Source organism: Anopheles stephensi, chromosome 3 (genome assembly GCF_013141755.1).
Source record: "Anopheles stephensi strain Indian chromosome 3, UCI_ANSTEP_V1.0, whole genome shotgun sequence".
In the NCBI taxonomy this organism is placed as follows: domain Eukaryota; kingdom Metazoa; phylum Arthropoda; class Insecta; order Diptera; family Culicidae; genus Anopheles; species Anopheles stephensi.
Window position 1 is genome coordinate 30,691,772 of NC_050203.1, and position 25,281 is coordinate 30,717,052.

General features: G+C 42.7%; 1 protein-coding gene across 7 annotated transcripts in view; it reads right to left on the reverse strand.

Annotated features, from left to right (window-relative positions):
• LOC118509480 (tyrosine-protein kinase Src42A) overlaps nucleotides 1-25,281 on the reverse strand; it is an 86,893-nt gene that overhangs the window by 59,726 nt on the left and 1,886 nt on the right. For 4 of the 7 annotated variants that reach the window (XM_036050126.1, XM_036050131.1, XM_036050130.1 and 1 more), the window contains exons 2-3: nucleotides 23,366-24,089; nucleotides 10,335-10,429 (exon numbers count right to left, since the gene is read on the reverse strand). In XM_036050126.1, coding sequence (XP_035906019.1) covers nucleotides 10,335-10,429; nucleotides 23,366-23,638 — 368 coding nt within the window. In that variant the 5' untranslated portion in view covers nucleotides 23,639-24,089. Of the gene's footprint in view, nucleotides 1-10,334; nucleotides 10,430-23,365; nucleotides 24,093-24,785; nucleotides 24,947-25,281 lie in introns of those variants that run through there. The other 3 variants (XM_036050127.1, XM_036050129.1, XM_036050132.1) reach the window with 2 other exon arrangements.

Consider the following 25,281-nt stretch of genomic DNA (forward strand, 5'->3'; position numbering starts at 1 on the left):
AGACCGCCTCCCCGTACGTAGGGCTGACTACTTTACTATGGGTAAAATTAAGTCACAGAAAGCCAGAAATGGCAGGCCGAGACCTCTCGAGGTTGTAGTGCCACGGAAGAAGAAGAATGGGACATCAGAATATTGAGATGAACCTCTCTTCTTGCGTTGTCAAATCTGACCATTTTGAAAGAGAGTTATGCCTATCTTATTTGAGGTGTAGGCGAATGAGGTCCCTGAGACCAAAAGTCCCTAGAAAAAGACGATCTTTTCTGGTCAGAAATATTCCAGTGCGGTTCTCCAACGATATCCCAACAGACCCAAGATACGTTGCAAATCTTCGCTAGAGTGCAAAACTCCATTAGTCCTAACCGCCTATCCCGATCCTTTCAGCAGACCGTAATGTTGTGCAAAATGAGAAAGCAAGTAGAACGGTCGCAACCATCAGCAGCGGCAACAGGCCCGATGATAATCGCACCGTCACTCGATTTGATCATATCTGATGCTGCGAAGCATAACAGCGGCCATGTGTTTGCAACCACAACAACAGCAAAAAATGACCGACAATAGTACCGTTAAATTTGCCGTATATCTATAAAATGGTCGTAGCAAAATCGCTCAGGATGTTGTGTATGTGTGTGTGAGGAACAGACAAAGAGAACGAAAGTGGACAGTTTGTGAGGTCCAAGGCCTGGATTGGGGAGTTCTTCATCCCTTGATCCTATCTCCACATTCTTGCAGCTTAAATCAATATCAAAACGTTGCCAAAATAGTTCAAAACAGATGATAAATGGGGGAAATATATCTTGAGATAGGTTTTATTCAAGATATCTAGAACCGTTTTCGGTTGCAATCAAGAAATCTCCGACCAGACCGGAAATGGGTATAAGAATGATCGCAAACTGAGGCAATAAGAGACACACACCACGTCTTCATCAGCAAACGCTATTGAACTGCAATAACAATTATTGATCACCACGTTCCATCGCCGACGGAATTCTGCCACCACGATTGGTTTGCCTTGTGGAAAAAAAACAGTTCCTCAGCGATCTCGGCGTCTCGCCGTGTCCGAGACCGTTCGACATGACATTCGCGTTGTTGCACGTCTCATTACGTATGTCTCGGAAGCTAAGGCGCGCGCACAGACACACATACACACACTTGTTAGAAGGAAGGTCAAATGTGACCGCCACCAACATTCCACGTGCGAATCGAGCAAGAATATATTCCACAGTACCGGAATCAAAAAAACCAATCGGATGTGCAAGCAGTCTGATCACAGTCTGATCGACCCAAGAACACACCACACACACACAACGAATTCCAACGCAGAGCAGACCTCCAACGGTTCGCTACAACATCAGGTTCAGGGTACATGAGGTTCATGCTGCTCAGTAACGAACGCACAGCGGATCATACGAATAGTGTGTAAACCCCGGTGTACACTGAAACGTCACAAATCACGCATGGGTAACGGAGTTTTAGGGTGGTGCGAAATTCGGCAGGTTCAGCCGAATCCACCCCTTCCCATCCGGTTGACCCTGAAGACGGCAGGCAGTTAAGCCGGACCATACCGATGCATGGCACGCAGGACCTTTGTTGGTGTATGTTCTGTGTGTGTGTGTATTGGTCCAAAAACTCCTTCCGAGCAAAAGCAGTTACGTGCGCCGGAAGAAATACACCCGAATAGGATTAGACACTCGGTTGTTTCGTGGTTCCTTGATAACCATTGTTTTATTTCGCCCTGTGCTTTGTGTTGCGCGATCGGAAAGTGTGTTTGAAGTAGAATTTGTGGTAGAAATTAAAAATGGATGGTGGTACGATTTGTTTTTGATCAGCAGAAGGACATAGAATTGATGGTACGAGCCTGGCATACGGAATGGGTCTTTACCAGCGTGTTGATAAACGACAAGGTAAGCCGAACAACAACACATTAATTGTTTTTTAAATCAATCGAACCATCGCGATAGATGTGATCAACATTTATACTCGTTTTAAATGTATTTCCACTGACATGCGTCACCCATTTTCGTAACGCAACGTTTCTCCAGAACTCATTCTGCACCACACGCTTCTGCACGATCGATAAAAACAAACTTTGTCTTCCGTGCGATTCGCACATAAATTCGTTAAAAGCTGGAAAACCCCAACGGCCAACGGGCAACCCCACGGGGCACGCATTAAAACAACGCCACCGTACCAACAAGCCTGGGTCAGTCCACACCACCGTTCAAACCCATCAGCTGACTTGGGGTCCAATCATACTGATTGATCCAAGCAATTGACCGACTTCAGGGCCGAAAGAGACGTCCCAAGCCAAACCGCTCCGAAAGCTTTCTGTCCGAACGTCGCTGTCGCCTGTCAAAGTGTAAGGTATCAGCCCCCCTTCGAGTAATCCTCAAGCACCAAAAAACCAATCCCCACTTGCTGGTTGACCGCAAACCCGAGAGGGGACCCACCAAATACAAGCTCTGCAGCCGCAAAACCTTTCCACCATTCGTTCGTTTGCTGGTTGGTCATTATCATACGGAGAAAGATTCTGCCCTTGACAGTGAACTTAGCCGAGGGCCGGTGAGATCACGAAACGGTGGCTGTGCTCGCACACCCTTTTCTTAACGGCTTTTGTTCGTGACCGAGAAAAGGGTCGTAAAATGGGAGGCTAACCTTTCCCGGGTGGCCGGTAGCATTTGCGATGCACACCCCAACGGTAAGAAATACACCCAAAAGGAGTACGATGTACGAAGAAAAACCCCGACCGGTCGTTTGAATCACATACAAGCTAGTAAGTTGGTAAGTGCTTTATATCTACTGTTTCGTTTTAACATCCATCTTGCAAATAACATAAACCGCCCAAGCACGAAGGAATTTGAGAAATGATCTACAGCGGAATGATTCGGAGCAACACCAACAGCACAAATAGGTTAGACAAGTTGTTTTGGGTTTCCCGCGGACGGGTTAATGTCAAAATTCTTTCATACGCATCGAAGGAAACTACAATCGCGATGATGATTCAGGTATTCCACGGTTTTTTTCTCCCACTACTCTGGTTCAAGTCGACATGGCTGTGCTGTGAAGGCCGCGCTCGATGAGAAGTGCAATGTTGTGTGCAAGTTTGATCGAATTGTGAACGAACAGATCGAGCGGATTGCCTACCTTCAGGCGCATAGTTCGATCAAGTATGGGAGAGACAGTTATGGCGAGTAAATTCGTAGCACATTGACCGTTGACGTTTGAAGTGGAATAAAAATGGTCAATTTAATTAATTCATTATTCATAATTTTATGAGACAAATCGCCATACTTTATGTTAAAAAGAAATTCAGTTTTGAAATGTATCGAAATTAATGCATCGTTAAGATAAATCTATTTCCCAACCAATTCAACAACAAAAAGCTGCTGGTCGCTATGATTTTTTTTTCTATTTGAAAAATAAATTCCATGAAGCTATCTTCCAAAATTATCTAAATTTAGGCTTAAATAAGTCTCATTATAAAGTACTTATTCTGTACTTTATTTTGTTATCAAAGTTTTGCCCCTATTCTACGATTGATATGTCAGCTTACGTTTAAACACCTTTTAATAAATCACACAAAACTGCGTGAGAGATTCCTGCTTCTATTTTTATCGGGCGATGAGACCATGCACTCGACACCTTACTGCGACTATACCGGCATCGTACTTCCCCATTTTATCATAAGTTTATAAACCACTCAGATAATGAATAGTCGAACACCGACTTTACCGTACGGAGGTGTCGAGAGTGAGAATTGCATGTTACACGACACTAAAGCACTTGTCGTTGCATACTCCATTCATAGTGTTGTAGTTGTACACTGCAAACCCCGTACCGAAACGGGCCAAGATTAAACGGAAAAGATTAAGAGCTGTGGGGTTGTGTGCTCAGTAGGTCAAAGTTTACTGCATAGGTTTTTTTGTTGTTGTTACTGTTGATAATGAGGAAGCTACAAAATTAAAACCACTATTATATAAAATACGTTTCACAACGGGGAAGTGAGCGGATCGCAATCGAATTCACCGCAGTACATATTTAATAACGCACACCCTCGACCGACACTCTAATCGCCTGGATGAGCACAAAGGACGTGCTGCGTCGGACGTTTACAAGCGCTACGAAATCGGCGTACACGCTACGGTGCCTTTAACTTGGCAATCAAGCAAACGAGCAAAATATTTCGACAATCGTTGGCTAGAGCGCGCGCGCACACACCCGGTAGCAAAAGCATGCCAACCGTATACAAAAGCTTCTGGCGGGTGGACGACACATTCTCCAGCGTCGTGGCGGGGAAGGAAGTGGTTTCGTAAAGACTCATGAAACGTTAAATTTCCCATTAGTTCGACCAACATCGTGAACTAGATGGTGATGAACACAGGCAATGCAATCACACGCGCACACACCGCGGAGGGAGTTTATGATGTATCTAAAGCGAAGTAAAGTAGCGGTTAATACGAAGCGGAAGTTATCGAGGAACGAAACCATGGTAAGGCATCGTCGAATCGTTATCGTTCTGTCTACAACATCCTCGATTGTTTGCATAATTTATAGCACGTGCTTCAATAGAGCAAACCTTTACTCATGGAACGATTTATCATGCGTACATGTAAAGAGTTGAAAATCACATCAAGGCCTAATGAAAGAAAAGTATCCTGAGCATCTGTTTCCTTTTTTGAAATAGTGGAAGTAATGCTTGAGTGACGCTGAGATTAGAGACCATCTATGACTCGGAGAAGGATAATTTGGGACTTTCGTCCTATCAATGTAGTAGATAAGAAGATATAAGCCTGGTACATGCTAATGAGATAGACATGGACATAGATATAGAACATAGAATATAGACAAAGGCTCTCTTATGTAGCGGAAGCTTACCGAAAGATCGAGCAAATGGCGTACCGACCACAAGTTAAAAATCATCACTGCCAACAACAAGGACGTTAAGATATGCGCAAGAGTGCTATAACCAGATATTCTACAGCTGTAGGAAGACGAAGCTGAGACTGCATAGAACAATTATAGCCCCAGACCTCAAATACATGGACTCTGTTCAAAACCGACGAAATCCTCTTAGATGACTTCGAGAGGGAGATGTTCAGAAGGATATTTAGTCCCGGTTCAGTGCTTCGGGCGGGAAGACGGTCCGGATGAGATTTGATCCGCGCTCCTGTCGTAAAAATCGGCGCCGTTATCTCGTCGGCCACCCTTTATAAAAGAGACTTATACAAAATATAACGACTGTACAAGTCGTTCGTATATTTTATACAAGCGAGAGCAAATTATTCGACCTTCACCTTCCACGAGGCAATGTCTCTCATTTGATGGCAGCGCATGGCTATATAATCGCACCAAATACAACTATAACGAAGCTAGATGAGCTGTTTCTCATTCAAACACCAACAAAAAGAAAGGCAAAAAAAAAATCATCCAAACATCAAACTCAATCCCTCACGATACTCTACGCCGCTTGGAACAATTCGTCTTATTTCGACATAGAATGGTCCGTGGATCAATCGTCCAGGAACGTAAACAACCAGTATACGCATTTTTTATGGCAGGAATGTTTTTTTCCCCTGGCACTAAACTTTTTACTATTCGGGGTGAAATTACTCCCTAGGCCGACAAGCAAAAAAAAAAAAACACCCAACGAAGAGAAGCGTGATTGAGGAATTTTCAAAAATAGTTTTCCACTGCCGTTTTTTTCCTCCCGCTTTTCATTTCGCTCAATCACCCATGATATCGTTTCGCTGTGCGCGATCGATTCTAGGGTATGGATTAAAGGGGAGCTCGAATTTTTTATGGCTTTTGTTGACCAGCTTTGTAAGCAGCAACCAGCAGCAGCCGTGGTCATCATCATCATTTATCAATTACAAGTTCCATCACTGCCCTTCCCATTCGACCGATCCCACCAGCTTCGCTACACATTGAACTAATTTCTCTTGCTCTTTCACCGGCTCGCGAAAGAAAAACTGATTTCCACTGGCAGTAACAGCAGCATGAAAAACAAGCTACACATAGTAGGTCCAATGAGGTGGACCAAGGTTAAACATCGTACATGAAGTGATGCAAAACAAGCAATCGCCAGACGTGGCCGTTCTCTCTTAATCTTCCCATTCGACCGCTAACGAACACCGTGTGCAATGGACACAATCTTATGCCGTGAGTTCGGAAAACGGGAAAATTAAAAGAACCGACAAAGAGAGAGTGAATTGAACCTGTAGATCAAGTGTAAACGGAGCGTCGTGTATGTGCAACGAAGCAAAAAAAAACGGAACTCATTGAAAAGTTGACTTGGGACATGAACAAAAGTGAATGCATGCAGCAGCAACAGTCGCAAGCAATCGCCGAAACCACCAAAACCAACAGTTCAGTGTAACCGCCACCATACGACGACATAGCAAAGCTCCTAACTGCTCCTACCGTTTACCATTACACTCTCTGAATGAATGCACTTGGTGTCGCTGGTACGCCGCTTTTCCGGTGGTGGTGTGCATGACGTTGATAAGCTCTCGCTTTTCTTTACTCCATTTTCACTCCACATACAGCAACTGGTGAAATGTGTGTATGTGTGTGTGTAGTAGAGAGGTAAGGAAAGTTTTGCTTCAAAATTTTAATTTTCACTTTTTCCACCGGTCGTTAGCCTCATTTAACGGGGAGAAGAAGTGAACCGAAAACGCGGTCTCTTTTGTCGGCTGGCCGGATAAAGGTAGACAATTAAAAAATGATAAAGACGATAATGGTCGAGAAAACCCCGAGGAGGGGGATGGGAGGGGGGGGGGGGTATCACAGGAAAATTTGCATCCCAATCATACTTGATGAGGATGCCGTTTTGTTGTGTTACTATCCCTCTCTCTCACTCTCACCCGGAAAATACATTACCGGTAGTGTACTGGAATAATCATACAAAAATCTGTATGTTGATTTCCAACATAAAGTTTTATGGTTTTAATTTATTTTTATACTTTTATGCCATTTTTTGGCAATAATTCAAGATGCTGGGTTAATAAATGTAAATCATTTTCTGACCCCGTTTCACCTCGATTCAACCCTAGTATTGTTTTATTTGAAGGACATTTTCCACATTTCCCAACGTTCGTTTTCCATCTAGCAAAGAGCAGGCAAAAGGAGCTAGCAGTTGCTGTACACGAAACACCAAGCCGAGTCCGAAACTGAACCCCACAACGATCAGCAATTCAGGCAGCGTGCGAACGAACCTTCTTATCAGTGCTTCTTATACTTTCGTTTACCTTAGCATATAATTGAAAATTTAATTATTCATCACCAGCAGACACACTGTCGTCCGGTACATCCGATGGACCGTCGTGCAATGTCACGTGGGAAATTTTGTCCCCCCCCCCCCCCCCCATCCCCATTGACCTTTAGGCAAACTCTTCTGCCCCATACCCACATACCTAGTCTCCAGTAAATAAGGTTGGGTATTCCCCTGCCTCCATGACAGGTCTTAATTTTCCAAGAAAATGGCTCACTCTTTTTTTCTTCCAAATACCTTAACAAACGACACAGCGAGCACGTTAGACCCATACCCCCCACCGAACCCAGATTTTATGCAAAGAAAAAGCACACTAAGTAAGCATTCGAAAAATATGCCACGAATATTTTCCGGACCTTCGGCCATTCGGTTTGAGTGGCAATGGTTTTCTCCTTTTGGTCGGGAAACTTTTTGCAGACATCCAACAGAACAAAAAAAAAATGGCGACCGTAAAACACACTCGTTGCATATTTAACTTTATGCTGCTGACGATGGGTTGCCGCTACTTACTGTTTATGCTTGTCGCACGAAGCACCGAACGCCTCCCGAATGCAACAGCTGGCATTTTGGGTGTTTTATTTTTGTTTCCGATGCCGGAGACGGTAGAGAGACACGCTTCCTTTCGGCACTGCGCTCGACTCCGGTACCGTTGGGTGCGCAAGTAAGTTTGAAGCGTTTGAGTACAGATTACGTGACAGACAAGTTAATTGTCCTGTCGAAAGCAATTGCCTTTTTTATCTGCTTGGATTTTATTTCGGGCGAAATTATGGCAAATTTCCAGCCCAGAAATAAGGCGTCAGAATTATCTTCGAAATTAAGGAGAGCAGGAATGAGGAAGCATGCTAGACGCAAAAGGTGCATGCTACAACCTTGAACGCGGCACAGTTGAATCAAAGGGACATCAAACATCGATACAGGATGACCAAGCTGGGAAGTTATTGGATCCATACACCAAAACCATTGAACAAGCTCTACCAACATGTTCTTCTCATTCTTTGGCTTTACATACTCTCTACTCTCGAGGTCTAATCCTGCCTTTATTGGCTTTCTTTACCATGGCTGAAGAGTTCACCAAAGCAAAACATGCACTCGAAGAAAATCATGCAATGCATATTGTGGACGGCGAAGGTTCTCATATACTACCAACATCTTCCGAGTAGTCAAACCATAAGTGAAAACCTATATCGTCAGATGCTATAACTATCCTCGATATCGGTCACGATTAAGAACCGTCGAAATAAGGCTTAAGTTTTCTGTAGTACTTTGGAAACTTGAGTCCAGGTGATTGGCCCTGCGGTCAAACCCTTTTATACCTTTGAAGGGCCCTGTGGCAATTCAAACCTGAATCGAACCAAAAAGAACGACGACACAAGTAACATAAGACACGAGTCAGTAAAGTTCTTCCACATGTTCCATCTCCAGACAAAAACTTTTTGGGCGGAAAAAGAAATGAAAATTTCTAATTCGCACACATTAAAGTCTAGACTTGGCACGATCTGACGACCTCTCGTTTCGATCTTAACGGAATAGCGCTTCCATGCAGTTACTATAGTCGTGCATGAGCTTAAAAGATGAGATTATTTTCATTGGTGCAGAATCCACAAATTACCAAAGAGATGGATAACATTGATGCATCTAATGCACAATGAGCTGAATCAAAATTATACATTAGTTAAAAAAAAATAAAGTCTCAAATTCTTAGAGAGAGTAAAAAAGCAAACTTACTTGCACACTCAATACCCCTGAATCCACGCCCACTTCCAAACTACAAACCTTCCCTTTCTCATGTCACTGTACAAGTAGCCGACAAAAGGGGAGCGCACATTTTTATGTTTTTGTTTGGAATTTTGCTTCTTCGGACAAAAACGGGCGCCCAAACGGTGGAGGCAGACGAACGAACAAACGTACAAACGCGTGAGATGATGCGGCGATAGTGTTGCGTTGACTCTGGGTTGCATCTTATTATTTCGTTCGGTTCAACAGACAAATTGGCGAAACCAGCCATAACACACACACACACGGAGATGTTAAGTATGCGGCTGTTGCTTTTCATTAAGACTAGGCAGTATGTTTTTTTTTTTTGCTTATTGCCTTCACCGTAGTTTGCTCTACTTTGCCCCGATTACCTCCCGCGAGATGCGCCGAAACGATTGTACGTGTGCGCGGGTTTTTCATCATCTTCAAACGCCGGGTCGTTGCACATGCTGTTGCCGCTTTTCGGTATTTGCCCACCCATATGGAGGTAGGAATGTTTGTATTTGTTTTTTTCGATTTACAGATACTCGATGCCGATCTCGTTGAGAGCGAAGATCATTTCAATAGACGCCAACATTCCAGCGGCGAACTGGAATGCACTTTCCACGGATTTTCATACCGCCCGCGTGTGAGAAAGTGATGCATAATGCGGTAAAAAGGCATACATTTAGCGTAAGCAAATTTGTATTTAAACTAAACGATTTCATGCTAGGAGTAAAAACCGTTTTTCCATATTTTTTTTGTATGTTAAACCGTATCAAGCCCAAGAAAACGGCGGCGAAAATAGAAAAGGTAATGATTTATACCCGAACCGTAAGATAACCCATTCACCGATTATAGCATTATAGCGCTCACCGTTAAGAGGATTGCAAGACGATCCACGACCATAAAAGGTTTGAAATAAGGAAAATTATCAGACCGTGATTGATAAATGAATAAATTTTCGCTACGAAACGGGGCTTTTTTGTTTGGTTCGAATCAGTTTGGATAGCACATGGCCACACGTGTGCGAGAAAATTAAAGAGAAAAAAGCGAGCATGTCGCAACTGGCCAGCGGTGAGTGGGATTTAGACTTAAGTCATCATTTTCCAAAAGGACACTAATGAGGAGCTAAATAGAGCTCATTAATTTAGAGTGATGACACTATTTAAAACAAAACCTTTCAAGATGTCTAAGTTTTGGTTGGGTCAGTTGCCTTTTAACATCAAAATTGAAAATATGGTGGCTCCAGCAATAAATATAATAAAATGTTTTGAAATAAAATTTCCAAATACAATATGAAAAAAATAACAACAAATTCAATAATACTTACGGTTCCGCTTCGATTGATTTCAATTTGGCAACGTAGTTTGACGGAATGTAGCCTTCCTGTCGTGTCTTTTTACTTCGCGCTAACCACCAGTCTCCCTGGAAAACACAAAAAAAGAAGGAGGAAAAATCAGCTGCGTGTTAAAGAAATATCCAGAACGATACTAATCGATGAAGGAATCAACAATAAACTACTTCAAAAATCGGTTGATTATCGATCGATTCATTAAAACCCCTCATCAACGGAGCGAGCGATCAACGAACCGAGCAATTAGAACTCCACACCACAGCTTATCGAAAACAAGCGGTTCGTTTAGCTGCGGAAAAGCGAAACGCGGAAAAGAGTTTAGAAACAAAAAAAAAAGAGAATCCAAAAACCGAACGCTGCCGGATGGGAAAATCTAACCGATCCATTCACACACCATACAGCCGACATCATAAAACCGTTTCTATCGTTCTTTCTTGCCGATCTTTGGAAATCCCCTTCTATTATCAGAGGCTTTTCCTTTTGAAGCTACAGAACGGTTTCAACCGCTTGTTGGAGGTTTTCCGTGTGGCGTGCGTAGTGTATTAGCACCACCAATACGCATAACTAGCGGCAAGTACACACACACCGAAGTACAAATTTAGGCGAACAGGAATGGGCCTTGGCTATAGTGAGAGAGAAAAAACGCACCACAACTCTAGCCAAACTACCACACGTAGTTCTGTTTAGCAAAACCGGAAACAACCACTTGTAATTGTTGTTGGCAGCTTGGAGAGCTTAAAAGTACGTGTGTGCGTACGTACGTTTGTGTGTTATGCGCTTATTACGAACGTTCGTTGTTACGATACGATTGCAATTGCCGCCCTCACACGCCCTCTCGAGTTTCGATGACGAGCGTATGCAGTTTTCAGGTGAAACCAGCAATCGTCAGCATGGCCGATGCATACTGTCAGTGGCAGTGACGGCTGTTGCCTCCTATAGATGAGAATTTTCTAGATAAGAGACAATATGTCTCCAACTTATTGGATGTATCCATGGTGTGATCTTGAAATCAATTGAATCTTTATAGCGTTTACTGCTATGAAATATTTGAGCTTATAGAGAACATTACCACCTTTGGACGCGAAATGTCTAGACAAGACAGCGTCTTGGGTTTTATATTAATATACTTGGCATTTGATGGACTCGATTGGATCTTGGAGATTGGATTATCCTCAACATCCTAAGCTGTTGCTTTGTCCAGCCAATATCTGTTTCCAAAGTTTAAATCCATAACTTCAAATTCATATGGCAGGCTCGGAGCTCTTGCATCATAGCACACAACTTTAAAGTTTCTATTGTCCCGGTGTTATAAAGTTGTCTCAACTCACTTTACAATTTCGGACACATCGAATCCAATTTTTATGGGACCCAAATTTCTTCCTCACGTGTCATGAAAGAAAGCCATTCCCCCATATACAAGTTTTATTTCACACATCAACGTGTATTGTTTTTCAGGCACAAGTTTACGATACGTCCTCTCCAATTCGACATCAGGCACATTCACGCAACTTCCTGGGGAATGGGGAGCAAAGACAAGCAACGACAGCTCCGACTGGACACAGACGCTACAAGTTCATTTCGCAAACGACCTTGACGTCAGTGGTCACAGTACCATAGTTTATCATGTGAACCGTATCACAGGCCCGATACTCGCCTAGGAAGGACGGAGGACGTGGTTACGCTTTTTTCTTCCATTTTGTACTCTCCAACGCTCGCGAATGGAGTTGTACAGTCAATTGTTGTACGCTTGACCGTCTCTCCCGGGCAAGGGATGCATATACATTCTCGATAGCCTTTACACTGGTAGCCCTTCCTTCCAGTGGAGCCGCGCTCTGCCACAGTCGTACCGAATAAGTGGTACAAGACAATGCAACAACTGCACTTTGTGCACCCCGCAGTCCGTACACCGTGAGAACTAAGCCAACCCACACGGATCGCTGGTGCTGCCGCTGCTGCTGGTGACAACGTGTTGTTGTTCTGTTTTTTGTGTGTTTTATTTTGTTCCATTCGTTTTCTCATTCGACAGTCACCTGCCTCTATCATACAACAGTACTGCTGATGTGTTTTAGTACAGTAAAGTTTACTTTTTATCAACACATCTAACTTGTCTTTGTACTTAGTAGCATATTCACACATCTGCTATTAGTTTTTGACATTTCTGTTGGCATGTGATGAAATATAAGCATCTCTATTTAGACGACGTGTGAGATTTCACTTAAAGAAATAATTTATAGATTTTCTGAATAATCTTATCTCTCTCATCAAATTCTGGCTTTCCAAGCACAACTCTTTGTTGACACTAAAACCTCGGGAGATCTTGGACTTCTCGGATTCTGACTATCTTGAACTATGGAGTATTCATAGCTTGACAGTTAGAACTATTTAATCATTTATTCTAGTACAGTATTCAAAGAGCTGTACTTAACACAACGTTATATAGAAATTGAACTCATACACATAACAAGAAGATAGCTTTCGAATAGTGATTAGCGTATAATTATAATAGTTGATGTCCTCACCTGAGCCCTAGCTCTCATACACATAACAGATAATATAGCTTTGGAAGATTCATGTCACAGATGACATAACATCAATCTAGACCAAGAAGAATTGTCACATACAGATATCTAAGAAATAATTTTCCTCTGTAACCTCCTTTTCAGAACTTACTGTCCAGTACCGAACCGGATGCCCATTTGTCACGACAGAACCTATACGATCCGGTTCGCATCAGAATGGGCAGGTCCGGTTGCTTGAAACAAAATGGTAGTGCAGCACAACAATCGACAAGGATGAGAACGTGCTACTACAAGCAGGTTCGCCCGGTGCTGGAAGAGTGTTCTCCCTCAACAACAGCAGCAAGAGCAAAAATAGAAATGGTAGCCGGCCCAAACGCTCCTCACACCGATCATCAGCACCGATGTAGCAAAGTACAAGTCGCGCCAATGGACCAGCAATGTCGAGCGTGAGTGGATGGTCTTCCGAAACCGGTTCCTTCCATCGCCATCGTTGACGTGGGTCTAAACACCACGGTAGAACTGTTCGCACATGTAACATCAGGTGGCTGTACCGCTCAATCGCCGCCTATCCACAACCGCCTGAGCATGAACGCAAGATTACTTCAAATGTTTTTTTTTTCGGGTTCGGGGTGGTTTCGAATTTTTATCAAACATCGCCGACGCAGCTTATGCAAAAGCAGCCAAGAATTGGTCATGACGTTTGATAATCCGAAACCCACTACACCAAACAGGAGCACGTGCATACGTACCACCTCACAAATACACAGAGCAAAACATTTATTGGTCCCAAATAGGAACACAACACCGTGATGATGCATCGACAACTATGCTCGCCCTTCCTTTACGGAGCGAACGGAGAAGCATTGTTGTTGTTTTGCAGCCCTGGTTCCACACTAAACGTACCAGCACTTTGGGACACATCCGACTGAGAGGAGAAGGTTTGCAAAGTGCTTTGCGGTTGTTGTGGAACAATCGCGTCCGTCTCGACGTTATTATAGCCGTCACCATTCAGACTCTTGGTGCAAATGGATTCAAAACAGACTGGTCGAGCCAACGAAGCCGCCGCTAGAGCCCCGCAAAAGGAAAAGTCCGGTTTGGACGGAAGTCAGACATGCATCTACGTCACTTGCTTCATTCTCTCACGTTCTGTTGGAATGGCGATGGCGAAGCGATCCCTCGGATCAAGTGGTAAGATAAGGCGGGAGAAAGCGCTGGGCCAACGATGACGTTGTTTATGTCAAGTTAAACGCATAAGAATTCAAAACAGAGTTTATGTTTCGTCTCTTTTTCTTCTCTAACTTTTACATAAGAGTTTTAATATTTTTTAACTGAAATACTTCTACAAGACGCGATAAATTTGTTAATTCGGCTACTCATAAAACAAGTCTTCTTCATTTGGCACTACAGCCTCAAGCAGCATCTTGACCAGCGTTTTCTGCTTTCCTTGGCTTACATAAAGTACATATCGCCATAGTTTAACACCACAATCGAGTGCAATGAACAAACAAAGAAGCAGGATAGCGGTTGTCGATGGCCATAAAAAGATAAATTAATTTAATTCACGCCTCTAACGCTACCACTGTCTGGCCCAACGGTAATCGATCCGCACGCCCTGGTCATACATTACAAATGCAAAATGGCCGCACTTCCGTCTAACAGCGACACAAACTATTCCCTGATTGACACGGCCCGGCACAGCTTAAACTGGCAAGCGGGCTGAATTTGTAGTTCGACGCTGCTGGCCATAAAATTAATGTTGCCACCTCGGGATCAGCGTGTGAGTGTGTGTGTGTGCTAGGAGATAAATCCATTCGTTGCATTTTGTGCTGTGCTGCGGCACTGAAGGATGGATGAACTCGGGTGCAGTGCACAGCGGGCTATAGAGCGGACATAAGTGAAAAATGATTCTAAGCATTATTATACGATTACACTGAGCTAACATTGTGGTATGAATGACCAAAAAAACCGCTCCAAGAAATATTCTACAAACATATTGCCATGATTTCCCAAGCTGCCCTCTTTCGGAAGTCAGGTGGACTGTAGACTCGGGTATCCTCATTAGTTTCTGCTGCTTTTTAAGCTCACATAAATAACACTATTGGTTGGCTATAATCTGACCTCTATTATGTGTTTTTGCCTTCGTCAGGAAGTCAGAGTATGTTACAAAGCATGAAACCGTTATCGTCAAGTCGTCAGGTACCTTATGGTTTCCATCTTTTGTACTGAGGTTTATCCCAAGGACTTCTATTATGAATATATCTTCACTTTACATTACTCGATAGTTTTTTGCTCCATTTCCTAAAAGAAAATTAAAATTGCTTACAGCAATAAATATGAGATTTCTTTTTAACAACTTAGACACCGGTAAGACTCCAATTTAGAAAATTTAAATATATATTTAATAATAGCTCTTTGCTTGCTTGTGCTGTATTTTCCCACTGTGCCCACGGTCCCAGCATTGCACATGCAACAAAACGATGCATCGCGTTAAGCGTTGGGGTTTTCCCACGGGAGTATAGGTTTTATTAATCGTTCAAACACGTACGACAGGTTTGCCATAACCTGAATGCATATGAAACGTGCTTTACGTTCTAAAAAGTTCAAAAATAAGAAATCTTAAGTGGTTTTTTGTTTTCAAACAGTATTTTAAGTTGACGCCATCTTGTCCTGCCTTTGTTTCAATATTAAGCATCTATTTTGAATTTAAATTGTTAACACATAACTCGATCAAGTGTTATCGCAATCATCGATACCGCTGCTTCCTTGCATTGAAATTGCTCCTATAATCATAACCAACAACTTTGTAAAAAAAAGAACACATAATCCATAAGCAGGAGAAAGTAAAATGCAGCGTAGCTCACTTTCGTTTCTTTTCTTTACGCCACACTGGTCCCATCATTCGTCAGTGCGTGTCGGCCCCAGTGCAGAGAAGGAACTCGCCGCTGCCAATCCGTCATTTAGCCTGGCCATTATCTAATCAACGCAACGGGGTCCGGCCTGCTGCCTGCCTGATGCAGAGAGAGAGAGAGAGGGAAAGAAAGACACGGCGTAGGGCTACACGAATGAACGATGCGCCGGGAAAAGCACGGCAATCAAAGCATCGTTCGTGTTAGCAACGGTCCGATGATATGCAATCGTGCGGGCAAAAGACTCCTCCTTAGCGAAAGAGACAGTCGTCGCGGTGACCCTCACACAATTTGATGGCCGACGATACCCGGTGCCCGACCAATCATCATCCCAACGGTCGGTCGGTCGGTTAGTTTCTTTTGCATTCATTTCAACTTGGAAAGGTTTACCGCCGCCAGACTTTTCCTTTGCTCGCTATACCGCGCACCGTTCCGTACGGGCTATTTGGAGTAAGCACAACAAAAAAGCAGTCCATCAATTCACAGGGAGAAACTTTCGTTTCCGGTGCAGACATGGGCGTCCTGCAATTGCTCATCGGGCAATTCTTCCCTCCTTGCATCTCGTATGTTTGATTGAACGGTGCGTCATGCAAAATTAATTTCTTGATGTTATCAACAAATTTAAAAAAAACGTTGATGTTTATCAACCCTTACTCATGTTGAATATTGGCGATAAATAAACATAAGAGATATAGATAATTGATTCTGTGAAGCATAAATTGAACGTCTTCCCATTATTTGTATATTCAAAGTAGATACCGTAAATATCTTTTCTTTATTTTGCAACTTATTGGTGGTAAGTCGATTAAAACATCAGCATTATTTTAACCCACTTTATAGCAACTGCAACCTGGTGAGCATTAATTAACAAACAGTAGACTAGCTAGCCAGCCATAAATTAAGAAATAATAACCGTTAGGGAAAAATAGTACCGAAAGATCGCGATGGACCCATGTGTGCAGGCAGAAATAGAATCATTAAACAAATCAATACCCATTGCACCACCACATCACCTCCATTCTAGACACAATCAGCCGTGTACCTAGCCGCAAAACAGTGGTCTAACGATTCTTCCACAACCGCTGGCAAAATACACGGTGCAGAAGTTACGGTTCATTGCACAGTCCGTACAGACGATACATGCAACATAAAGCAAAATAAGTGTATTTGTGCAACCGTGGTACTTCACTCACCCCACATACAAACACACACACACGTGGAAGCTTGAGGCTACAACAATTTTGTTAGCTCTGTTATGCTGTTAAGCAATGGCGCGAGGTAGCCGGAATGATGGACGGCAAAGGAACGGAACTGGTGGATTCGCAAAACTGATAATGTATCTGATAATGATTAAATTTATTATGCTGTAATGATTTTACCGTGCACACACATGCACAGTTCCGTTGATATCTTAGTCATAAATTGATGTGGTAAAATATTTACAATACAATAAAAAGTAAATTTGGGATGCATTTTAACGAGCAACGAGTGAATATGCCTTGCGGAAAATAATTGTACGATAAGTTTTCACAATGTATCACTCATCATTGTGTTTTTAATCAATCAATGACATATTGTTGATACGATTAAAGACAACATGGTTAGACAAACAGGCTCAATAGGTCGATTTTAAATTAATATTAGAACACATCACACATCACAGTAGAAGTAACCAAAAACAGCTAATAAATAATGTAACTTTTAACAAACATTCGAAACAAATTAGTGAAAGAAGTAGCCAGCCAGTAAATATAGAAAACTGGAACAACGTGTTTACTATAAGCAATCAAAACACGAATGTTTAGCTTTGTTTACGCTCTAACGAGCTCGCTAAGCTGCTTGTCACCAAACTAAGTCATGGACGAAAATGAGTTTGTTGTTTGGTCACGCATGAATCGTTCCACAATTAGTGCGCTTTTTTTTAGCTTCAATTCGACTAACTAGGCTTGCCAGTTTCTATTGGCAAACTATCAGAGCAAAGTAACAAGTAAATTGAGCAAACTATTCGATTAAAAAAAAGTTCGCTAAAAGGTTCTTATGAAGCTTCTTACAAAATTTGTTGAATGCTTTAATCAGGTGTGACTTATCACTGGTTGTGAACATGTAACATCTTAGTTCAATATCTACAGGAGGAAATGTCTACTTTAAGATCCTCTCCACTGGCTAAACTGTAATGTGTTGCCTCCTTCTTCTTCTTTGACCTAACGATCTCTTAGGCCATGCCTACCATTTTCTGACTTACTAGACTCATTGATACCGCATATTTGGATAGTCAGTCCTCAGTATGGGGGGAACGGCCCAGATGAGATTCGAACCCCGATTGCAGTATAATGACCGGCGCCGAAGTCACCTGTACCACCGGGCCACTCCTGTGACGTGATACCTTTTTTGACATTAAGGTTTAATTTTGCGTATTCGTTCCAAAATCATCAATTTTTTAAACTTTTTTTTCGCAAGAAAGACTGCATCACAAAACCATTCCACATCAGCAAATTAGTGAATTTCTTTGACTCTGGTCTTCTTCTTTTTACGTGGCTCTACAACTTTGAGAGGTCTTGGCCTGCCATTTCTACCTTTCCAAGGCTTGACTTTACTCATATCTGGATAGTTAGTCCCGTGTAAAGAGATGGCGATCCGGAAGGGATTTGATCCCCGCTCCTGCCCTGTAAAGGCCGGCTCCGCTGTCGCCAACGGCCACCGGACCACCACCATGTATCGATTTGGGTCAACTATCATAAAGTCTGTTTACTATGTGATCAGGAATAACTAGTGAATAAAACTGACTGCATAGACGCCTATCAGCAAATTAAGTTTACCTAAATACTTCAACCCACAACGAATCCGCAGTTATAAACATTGTAGGATTTTTTTCGCGGGTAAAATTTAAGTTTGTGAGAAACCCTCTAATTTGCAAACGACTCTAATTTGGCAGTCCATCGGCAGTTGTCTGTCGAGGACTTCCCCAGTAGTAAAATGTAGTCTTGTAGGGCCTGGTAAGTGTGTAGGTAAGTATCAGTAATCTTTACCACACATTTTAATAAACCCTGAAATTATCTGATACACGTTATTAACGCATGATAACAGTAATACCAAACATAAAATACTAGAGCATGACTTATGGTCGCGAAAAATAATTGTTCAAAAGAATTGTAAACCCGATTCTGAGAAAGATTGTAATCTATCAGCCTTAGCATTAAGGTTGTCAGCATAGATGTTTTTGCTGAAACAAACACCTTTTTAAAAATGCAAAATGTTCACCATGCTGTCGACGAATTGTAGACCTTGTAGATGAAGAAAAGCTTCAACCAACGTTCACTTTCCACCACACTGCAAAAACCGGCGATTGAATGATGTTGGTTTTTGGGGGGGCTATGTACACCATCACAACAACAAAATATGAAAGTGAATCATCAGCAAGATGTTCCTCGGGTCAGATTCAACTGTAACACTCTTCATTTCACTGATGTAAAGAAAGGCCCAGAAAAACAGGCGTACGTCTACTGCCCATCGGGTTTCGAACCATTAACTGCTAATAATGCTAATGGACGCTACCCTGGCCCACTGCTTCGACGTGGTCGATTGGAGCAAACCCGCGCGCAAAAATACCCTCTCCTCTTAATTGGCGCCACCTGTCAGACCGCTCGTGAAGCAGTGGCAGACACACTATTTTAAGCAAACAACGCGGCAAAAGAAAACTCGCGCACCATTGGGCCGGTCAGCGCCCTATCAGGTGGGAAGGCTACGAGCAGCAGCCTACGTGAAGATGGGTGACTATGGCAAACTGAAAAAAGCCAAACCACACGCACCAAACGCACTCCATTCGTTACGATGCGATTAGAGGCGAGCTGCATCGACCGGCTATCGAAGCACGGCAGGAGAGCAAGCTTAACTACCAACCGGGCCCGTCGATAACGTTTGACCGAGGGCGATCGTTTCGTAGGCACAGATTCGCATTCAACCGCAACCGACCATCATATCAGTTGGAAGCGGTCTCTGCTGCATGGAGAAAAAAGACTTTCCCTTTCCAACTGTTTTGAGGCAGGTTTTTGGGCAGAAGAGTTACATTGTTGCGGCACCGTGCGGCGCGATAGTAAGTGTTTAGAAACGCATTAGGTCAAAAGAGCAGCAGAAGAAGAAACATACAAATTTTAGTCCGATTGGAACATCGTCGCTGACACTGGGAGCAAGATGTTCGTTAGGGGCTAGTTTTCGAAAGGCAAACAATCCATTATCGCTGATCTTACGAAATAGCGAATGCTTGTTGTACAACACACATAACGGTTGTATTTAAAAAAAAATACCAGCTTACAACGGTGATGAAAATTGAATAATAGGAGATATCTTAATGGAATCAAATTTTCTCGGTAAAAATATGGTCACATAGTCCAATGCTCCGTTACGAGAATTACTTGCCTTAAAAACGTATTATTAGCAACTTTTTAGCTCTTTTTGAGCCCAGATGATACACCGTCTTGCCTATAGAAGGATTGGATAAGCTCCTCCGTAAGATGTTTGCCCATATTGTTCTATTGCTGCTGATGTCAGTTGGAAGTCTCTCCGAACGATGACATGAACCGTCAGCTGCTCATCTAGAGTGAGAGTCACATGATGATAAGTCCCACCTCTTACCACGACACTGGATACAGAAGAACAAATTATCATTAGGATTTTTAAAAACATGAGCTTAAAACGACTAGAATGTCCAGGATTCCAAGACCCAGCTTTTTTATGAAGGATTACAGACTCATGTGTTGCACGTATAAATCTACAATAGAAGTTTCATGACTGTGTTGCTACCTTGACGGCTTCAAATCAATTGATCAGGCTATAATTAACGTTACCCTTCATTCGTAATCAGGCTTACCAAACGTAATGAATCCACGTAGTTGGATAGTCAGTCCTCACTACGGGGGAACGGAACGAATGGGATTTGAACTCCCGATCCATATGAAGACTTGTCGTCTCTACCACCGGGTCGCCTCGTTCTTTGATTATAGACATGATAAGAGAGACTATGATCATTTTAGTGCAGCGGGTCGGCAAAGTCGAGTCCGACAGCTGATTTTGTCTGGCCCGCGAGAAAATTTTGATAGGCCTTACATAGGCAATAAATAGACATGCAATCTCTCTTCACCAAGACACCAGCTTCTTCTGATTAACTTTAACCAGATCATTCTGGAACGTTTACGGCAAGGAACATAATGTGCCATAAAAAGTTCTCGTTTTTCTTTAATACACACCAAGGTTGTATTGAATTATTTTATAGTGGTTTTAAGTGCGAGAAGCATATATCAAACATTTGAAAATCTACTATTGGAACAAGAACTGTTGATGGGATCAAGTTAATGATTGAAAATCATACAAATTTGGAGTATCTCATCTGTAGTTTCAGGTTATTTTGCTGTCTAGTTCTTTCCGACCACACGGCCATTCCACGTTTAGTAGAGCCTAGCATCGTCTGGACAAAACCTTTAAAATCAGTCTTTTTTAAAGCATTCGTTATTAATTAGGCTAATTTAAAACAAGTAACAGTAATTCAACTAAATTTCTGTAAAAAATATAATATAGGTCTACCATTGTCATTCAAAATGCATTCAAACTTTCATCACTAACTTTAAAAGCACAAACGAGATTTTTGGTACGCAGAATATTCCTTCCAATGAAAATATGCTCATCACCATCATCGAATGGAATGTGGTCGATCAGGAAGAGCCACATCCCTCAACCCTCATTATAGAACATTCCCCAGCAACATTCCCGTCATCCACCAAGAACAACAAATTTCTTCTTCATCGTTCCTCATTCCTAATGAGGTCTAAAGGTCCCATCTTGTTGTCTTTCTCTCTCTTTCTTCCCCTTCCTAAGGCATTTAATGCAGGCCAACATGTGACGACCTGATGCACTGATCAAAACTCGATGCTCGATCGGATGCTATGCGTTGGGATAAATTTAACCCTGCGAAGCGGAACCAGATGGCCCCAGCAGCGATGTGCGCATATTGCATATTACATCGTCGTGTGTTGTCTGTCCGATCCGGGGTTGCGGGTTACAACAGTGCTCTTCTGTCTTTTCGATCAACAAGAGACGTTTAGAGACGAGATGCTAGACAAATTATTTACATGATGATGTTTCCCAGTTGCACAACCGAATCGTCCAATTGGAGCAGCATGGTGCAATCGAATCGGTTTATGATCTTTATGTCCATAAAAACAAGCGATAACCTTTGATATGCACATTGCATCATTTTTACGCTTTCGCAGTTAAAAAATCCATCTGAAAATACTAGTTTATTATTACAGACATATATTATACTACTTCTCAGAATCAGAATTGCTTATGGAAGGTATATAGAGTTGCTTATCGAGGGTATTAACACTTAAAACCTCATTAGCAAAACTTTTTGTTAAGAACTAAATTTTTTATCAGTATTCTGAACGATTATTCCTGGTCATATGTGGTCGTTCCAATCAGCAGCAATAATGAACCACCCGACAAGAACAAAAAAACCACCCAAACGGTCCCAAATCCATACACTCGACCTTCCGTTCGTTACGGCTTTCGTTACAGTACTCTTGACGCACCTTGACGCAGCATCGTTCCGCCAAAGGTTCCGATTACCCGAACATGAAACATGAAATCGGTTAAGAGAACAAAAACCTGGTAAAACCTCAAAAAGCAACACCCAAAAACATAAACATATGTACTCACGCACACACTCACCACTGCACCCTATGTTTTTGTGGCCATGTACAGTGATGTTAGTTCTTCGTTTGTCTGTGTGAATGCTGGTTAATCATGGAGTTGATCGCGTCGTTCATCATGATCTGATCGTTCAAAAGGGACGCCAAAACAACAAACAACAACCGTAGAACAAGCGCCGAGAAGGCATATTACGCCACGATCGCTGGACTTTAATATGGCAGATTATCGTCTTAGTGTGAGTATGTTATGTTGGGATCGAGCTCTATTCCCACCACCAAGCACTGCCGAAAAAAGCCCAAAATTTCAACTCCCCAGTCTAACCAACTTTGGCCAGTTTTATACAACTTTCCATTCTATCCTACTCGATGGGCTTTGCTCTTTGATTCCCATGGTGCCAATGGTGGGATAATTTAAGTTTCGAGACATTCTGGATGCTCATACATGCCTTTACTCACATGGTCCATGCACGTCAACCGACCATCGGTGATGGTGCCCGCGGGTTCGCTCCATCTGTATTTGTTTATTCCTCTTTCGATCGTTTCTTTTCGGCCGGATTCTTTACTCTCTCCCGTACCTTCTTCTGTCCATAGTCCCCTTCCCGCCATTCAATCACAACATTATGTTGTTTGTTGCAGAGCAAAAGATTGGTAAGATTGGATTCATTTTATGGGCTTCCTTCTCACGGATCCTTCGTTTCTCTGTTCCCACTTCGTAGCAAAGAACTTCCTTATGCGGGATCTCATCAATTGAAAGATCGTTTCGGGGTTTCTTTGTGTTCTTCAAGAGTTGATCCTGCGTAATTTCTGGACCTTTATTTAACCATCAAATCATCATCTCCTGTGGTCCTTTCATGCATTCCCACAGGAATTTAATATCTTACCTGAGTATCGTTCAGAATCTCCAAATGTTCGCCCTTGCGGAAGCTGAGATCCTCGTCGGTGCGCGCATCGTAATCGTACAGGGCAACGAAGATTTTGGCCGTACTGATTGAATCATTGCCCGGATCGGGCAACGCCGGCATCGGTTGGCGGATTGCTTCTTGCGGTGGGGTAGCCACCGGATTACCGGCCAGTACCGGTTCGCTGTCGATCGGGCCCGGACCGATCGGATCTTTCGGGTCGGCCTTAGCCGTACTGCTGAAACAATTGCCCATTGTTTTGCGGGTGCGGATCACACTACGAGGACACTTTCCTTTCCAACAGAAATGATTCGTTCTTCGGATTATACAACTTCGCAACACTACTAGCCTGCTTAGATTGCTTTACTTTCTGACGGTAAGTTATCCACAGATTCTAGGATGGATTTTCTGATGTATCCAGACTTATTTCACTGCACACACACACAAACACAAATACACATACACTTTGTAACACTTGCTTCGCGGCACTATCGAACGGGAACTACGAAGACGGCGCTGTCATTTCACCTCAGTTGGATTGACTGCGGAACACAACATTGAAAGCCTTCTTGGTTGGAAACATGCACAACAGCCAAATTATGGTTTCATGGCTCACTACGCATCACATAGACACACACCACAGGGAGCACTTTTTTACACAACGGTTACATTTCACACACAGAAAGAACACTGTTTGCTGGTACTGCTGCTAAATGGAATATATTTTTTAACAATTTACACACAAAACTAACAATAAATCGGCCATCCAACATTAGTAATTTGTTTCACACCTAGGCGAGGTCGACCGTGCACGCCCTACACACTGGGCTTAGGAAGGCAGTAGGCCGTAGGTGTGTTGGGTCTAGTTAAATTTCGGAAATTCTTCACGTTTTCAGCACGCATACACACGCACAACCTACGCACATCACTACACAAATGTCAGCATAAATATGAATTCATTCCCACCGGGACCATTCGGAAACGTTTTCAGCATGTTGAATGTACCACAGAATCAGCATCCTTCCCTCCTACCTCTCCTCCTCTTAAGCTCCTTCACTTTTCCTTTCCAAATCTCTATTCGATGCAGAGAACAACGAGAGAGCACAAAGATGGTTCTCCCGCAAATGACCTCGAAATTTTCACGCACCTTACACGCAGCTTCCCACAACAAATGGGTTTGTTTTTAGAAGAAACTTATTCCCTCCAAAGAAAAAAATATATACAAAAGAGACAGCAAAAAAGAGCGATTTACTTGTCGATGCACTTGATGCGTGTTTGTGTGTGTGTGTGCGCGCCTTGTGAGGTGTTTCGCTTGACTCATGAGTTTTCCTGTTTGCCGTGTTGTTGTCCTTGTACAAAAGTTGCACCAGCACTGTTACCACTTCCAAATTTCCAACCATACCAACACGCACCACGCGCATACACTCACACACAGAATAGTGTGCCGAAGCAAAACAATAGCAAGCTATGATTTATGATACGCTCAGGAATGCAACAAAACGCATCCTTTTCTTGCTATGCCACTTGTCTACGTCGGTGCCGTATCACACACTACCGCAGCTTGTATCGCGGGCCCAAGCGAGAGCGCCCTGTAGCTGCTGTTCTCTGTGTGTTGTGAGAAGAGTACCAAAAAAAAAAAACGTGAAGGAAATCCACTCCTGGCTACCTTTTGCTGCTGTTGCTGCTGCTGCTGCAATCACGCACCCCACAAACACACGCCTCACTCATACTCGAGCACACATAGGAAAAAGCTTCAAGCCGGCACGCACACATATTTAGATGGACGAATCAATCGATTGGGGTGCAGGGTTCGTATGCCAACACTAAAAGCTGGTTGGTTTTCAACTTTATTTGATGTTTAAATTTCAAACTTTTTCAAAAATTTCTTTTTACCCGCG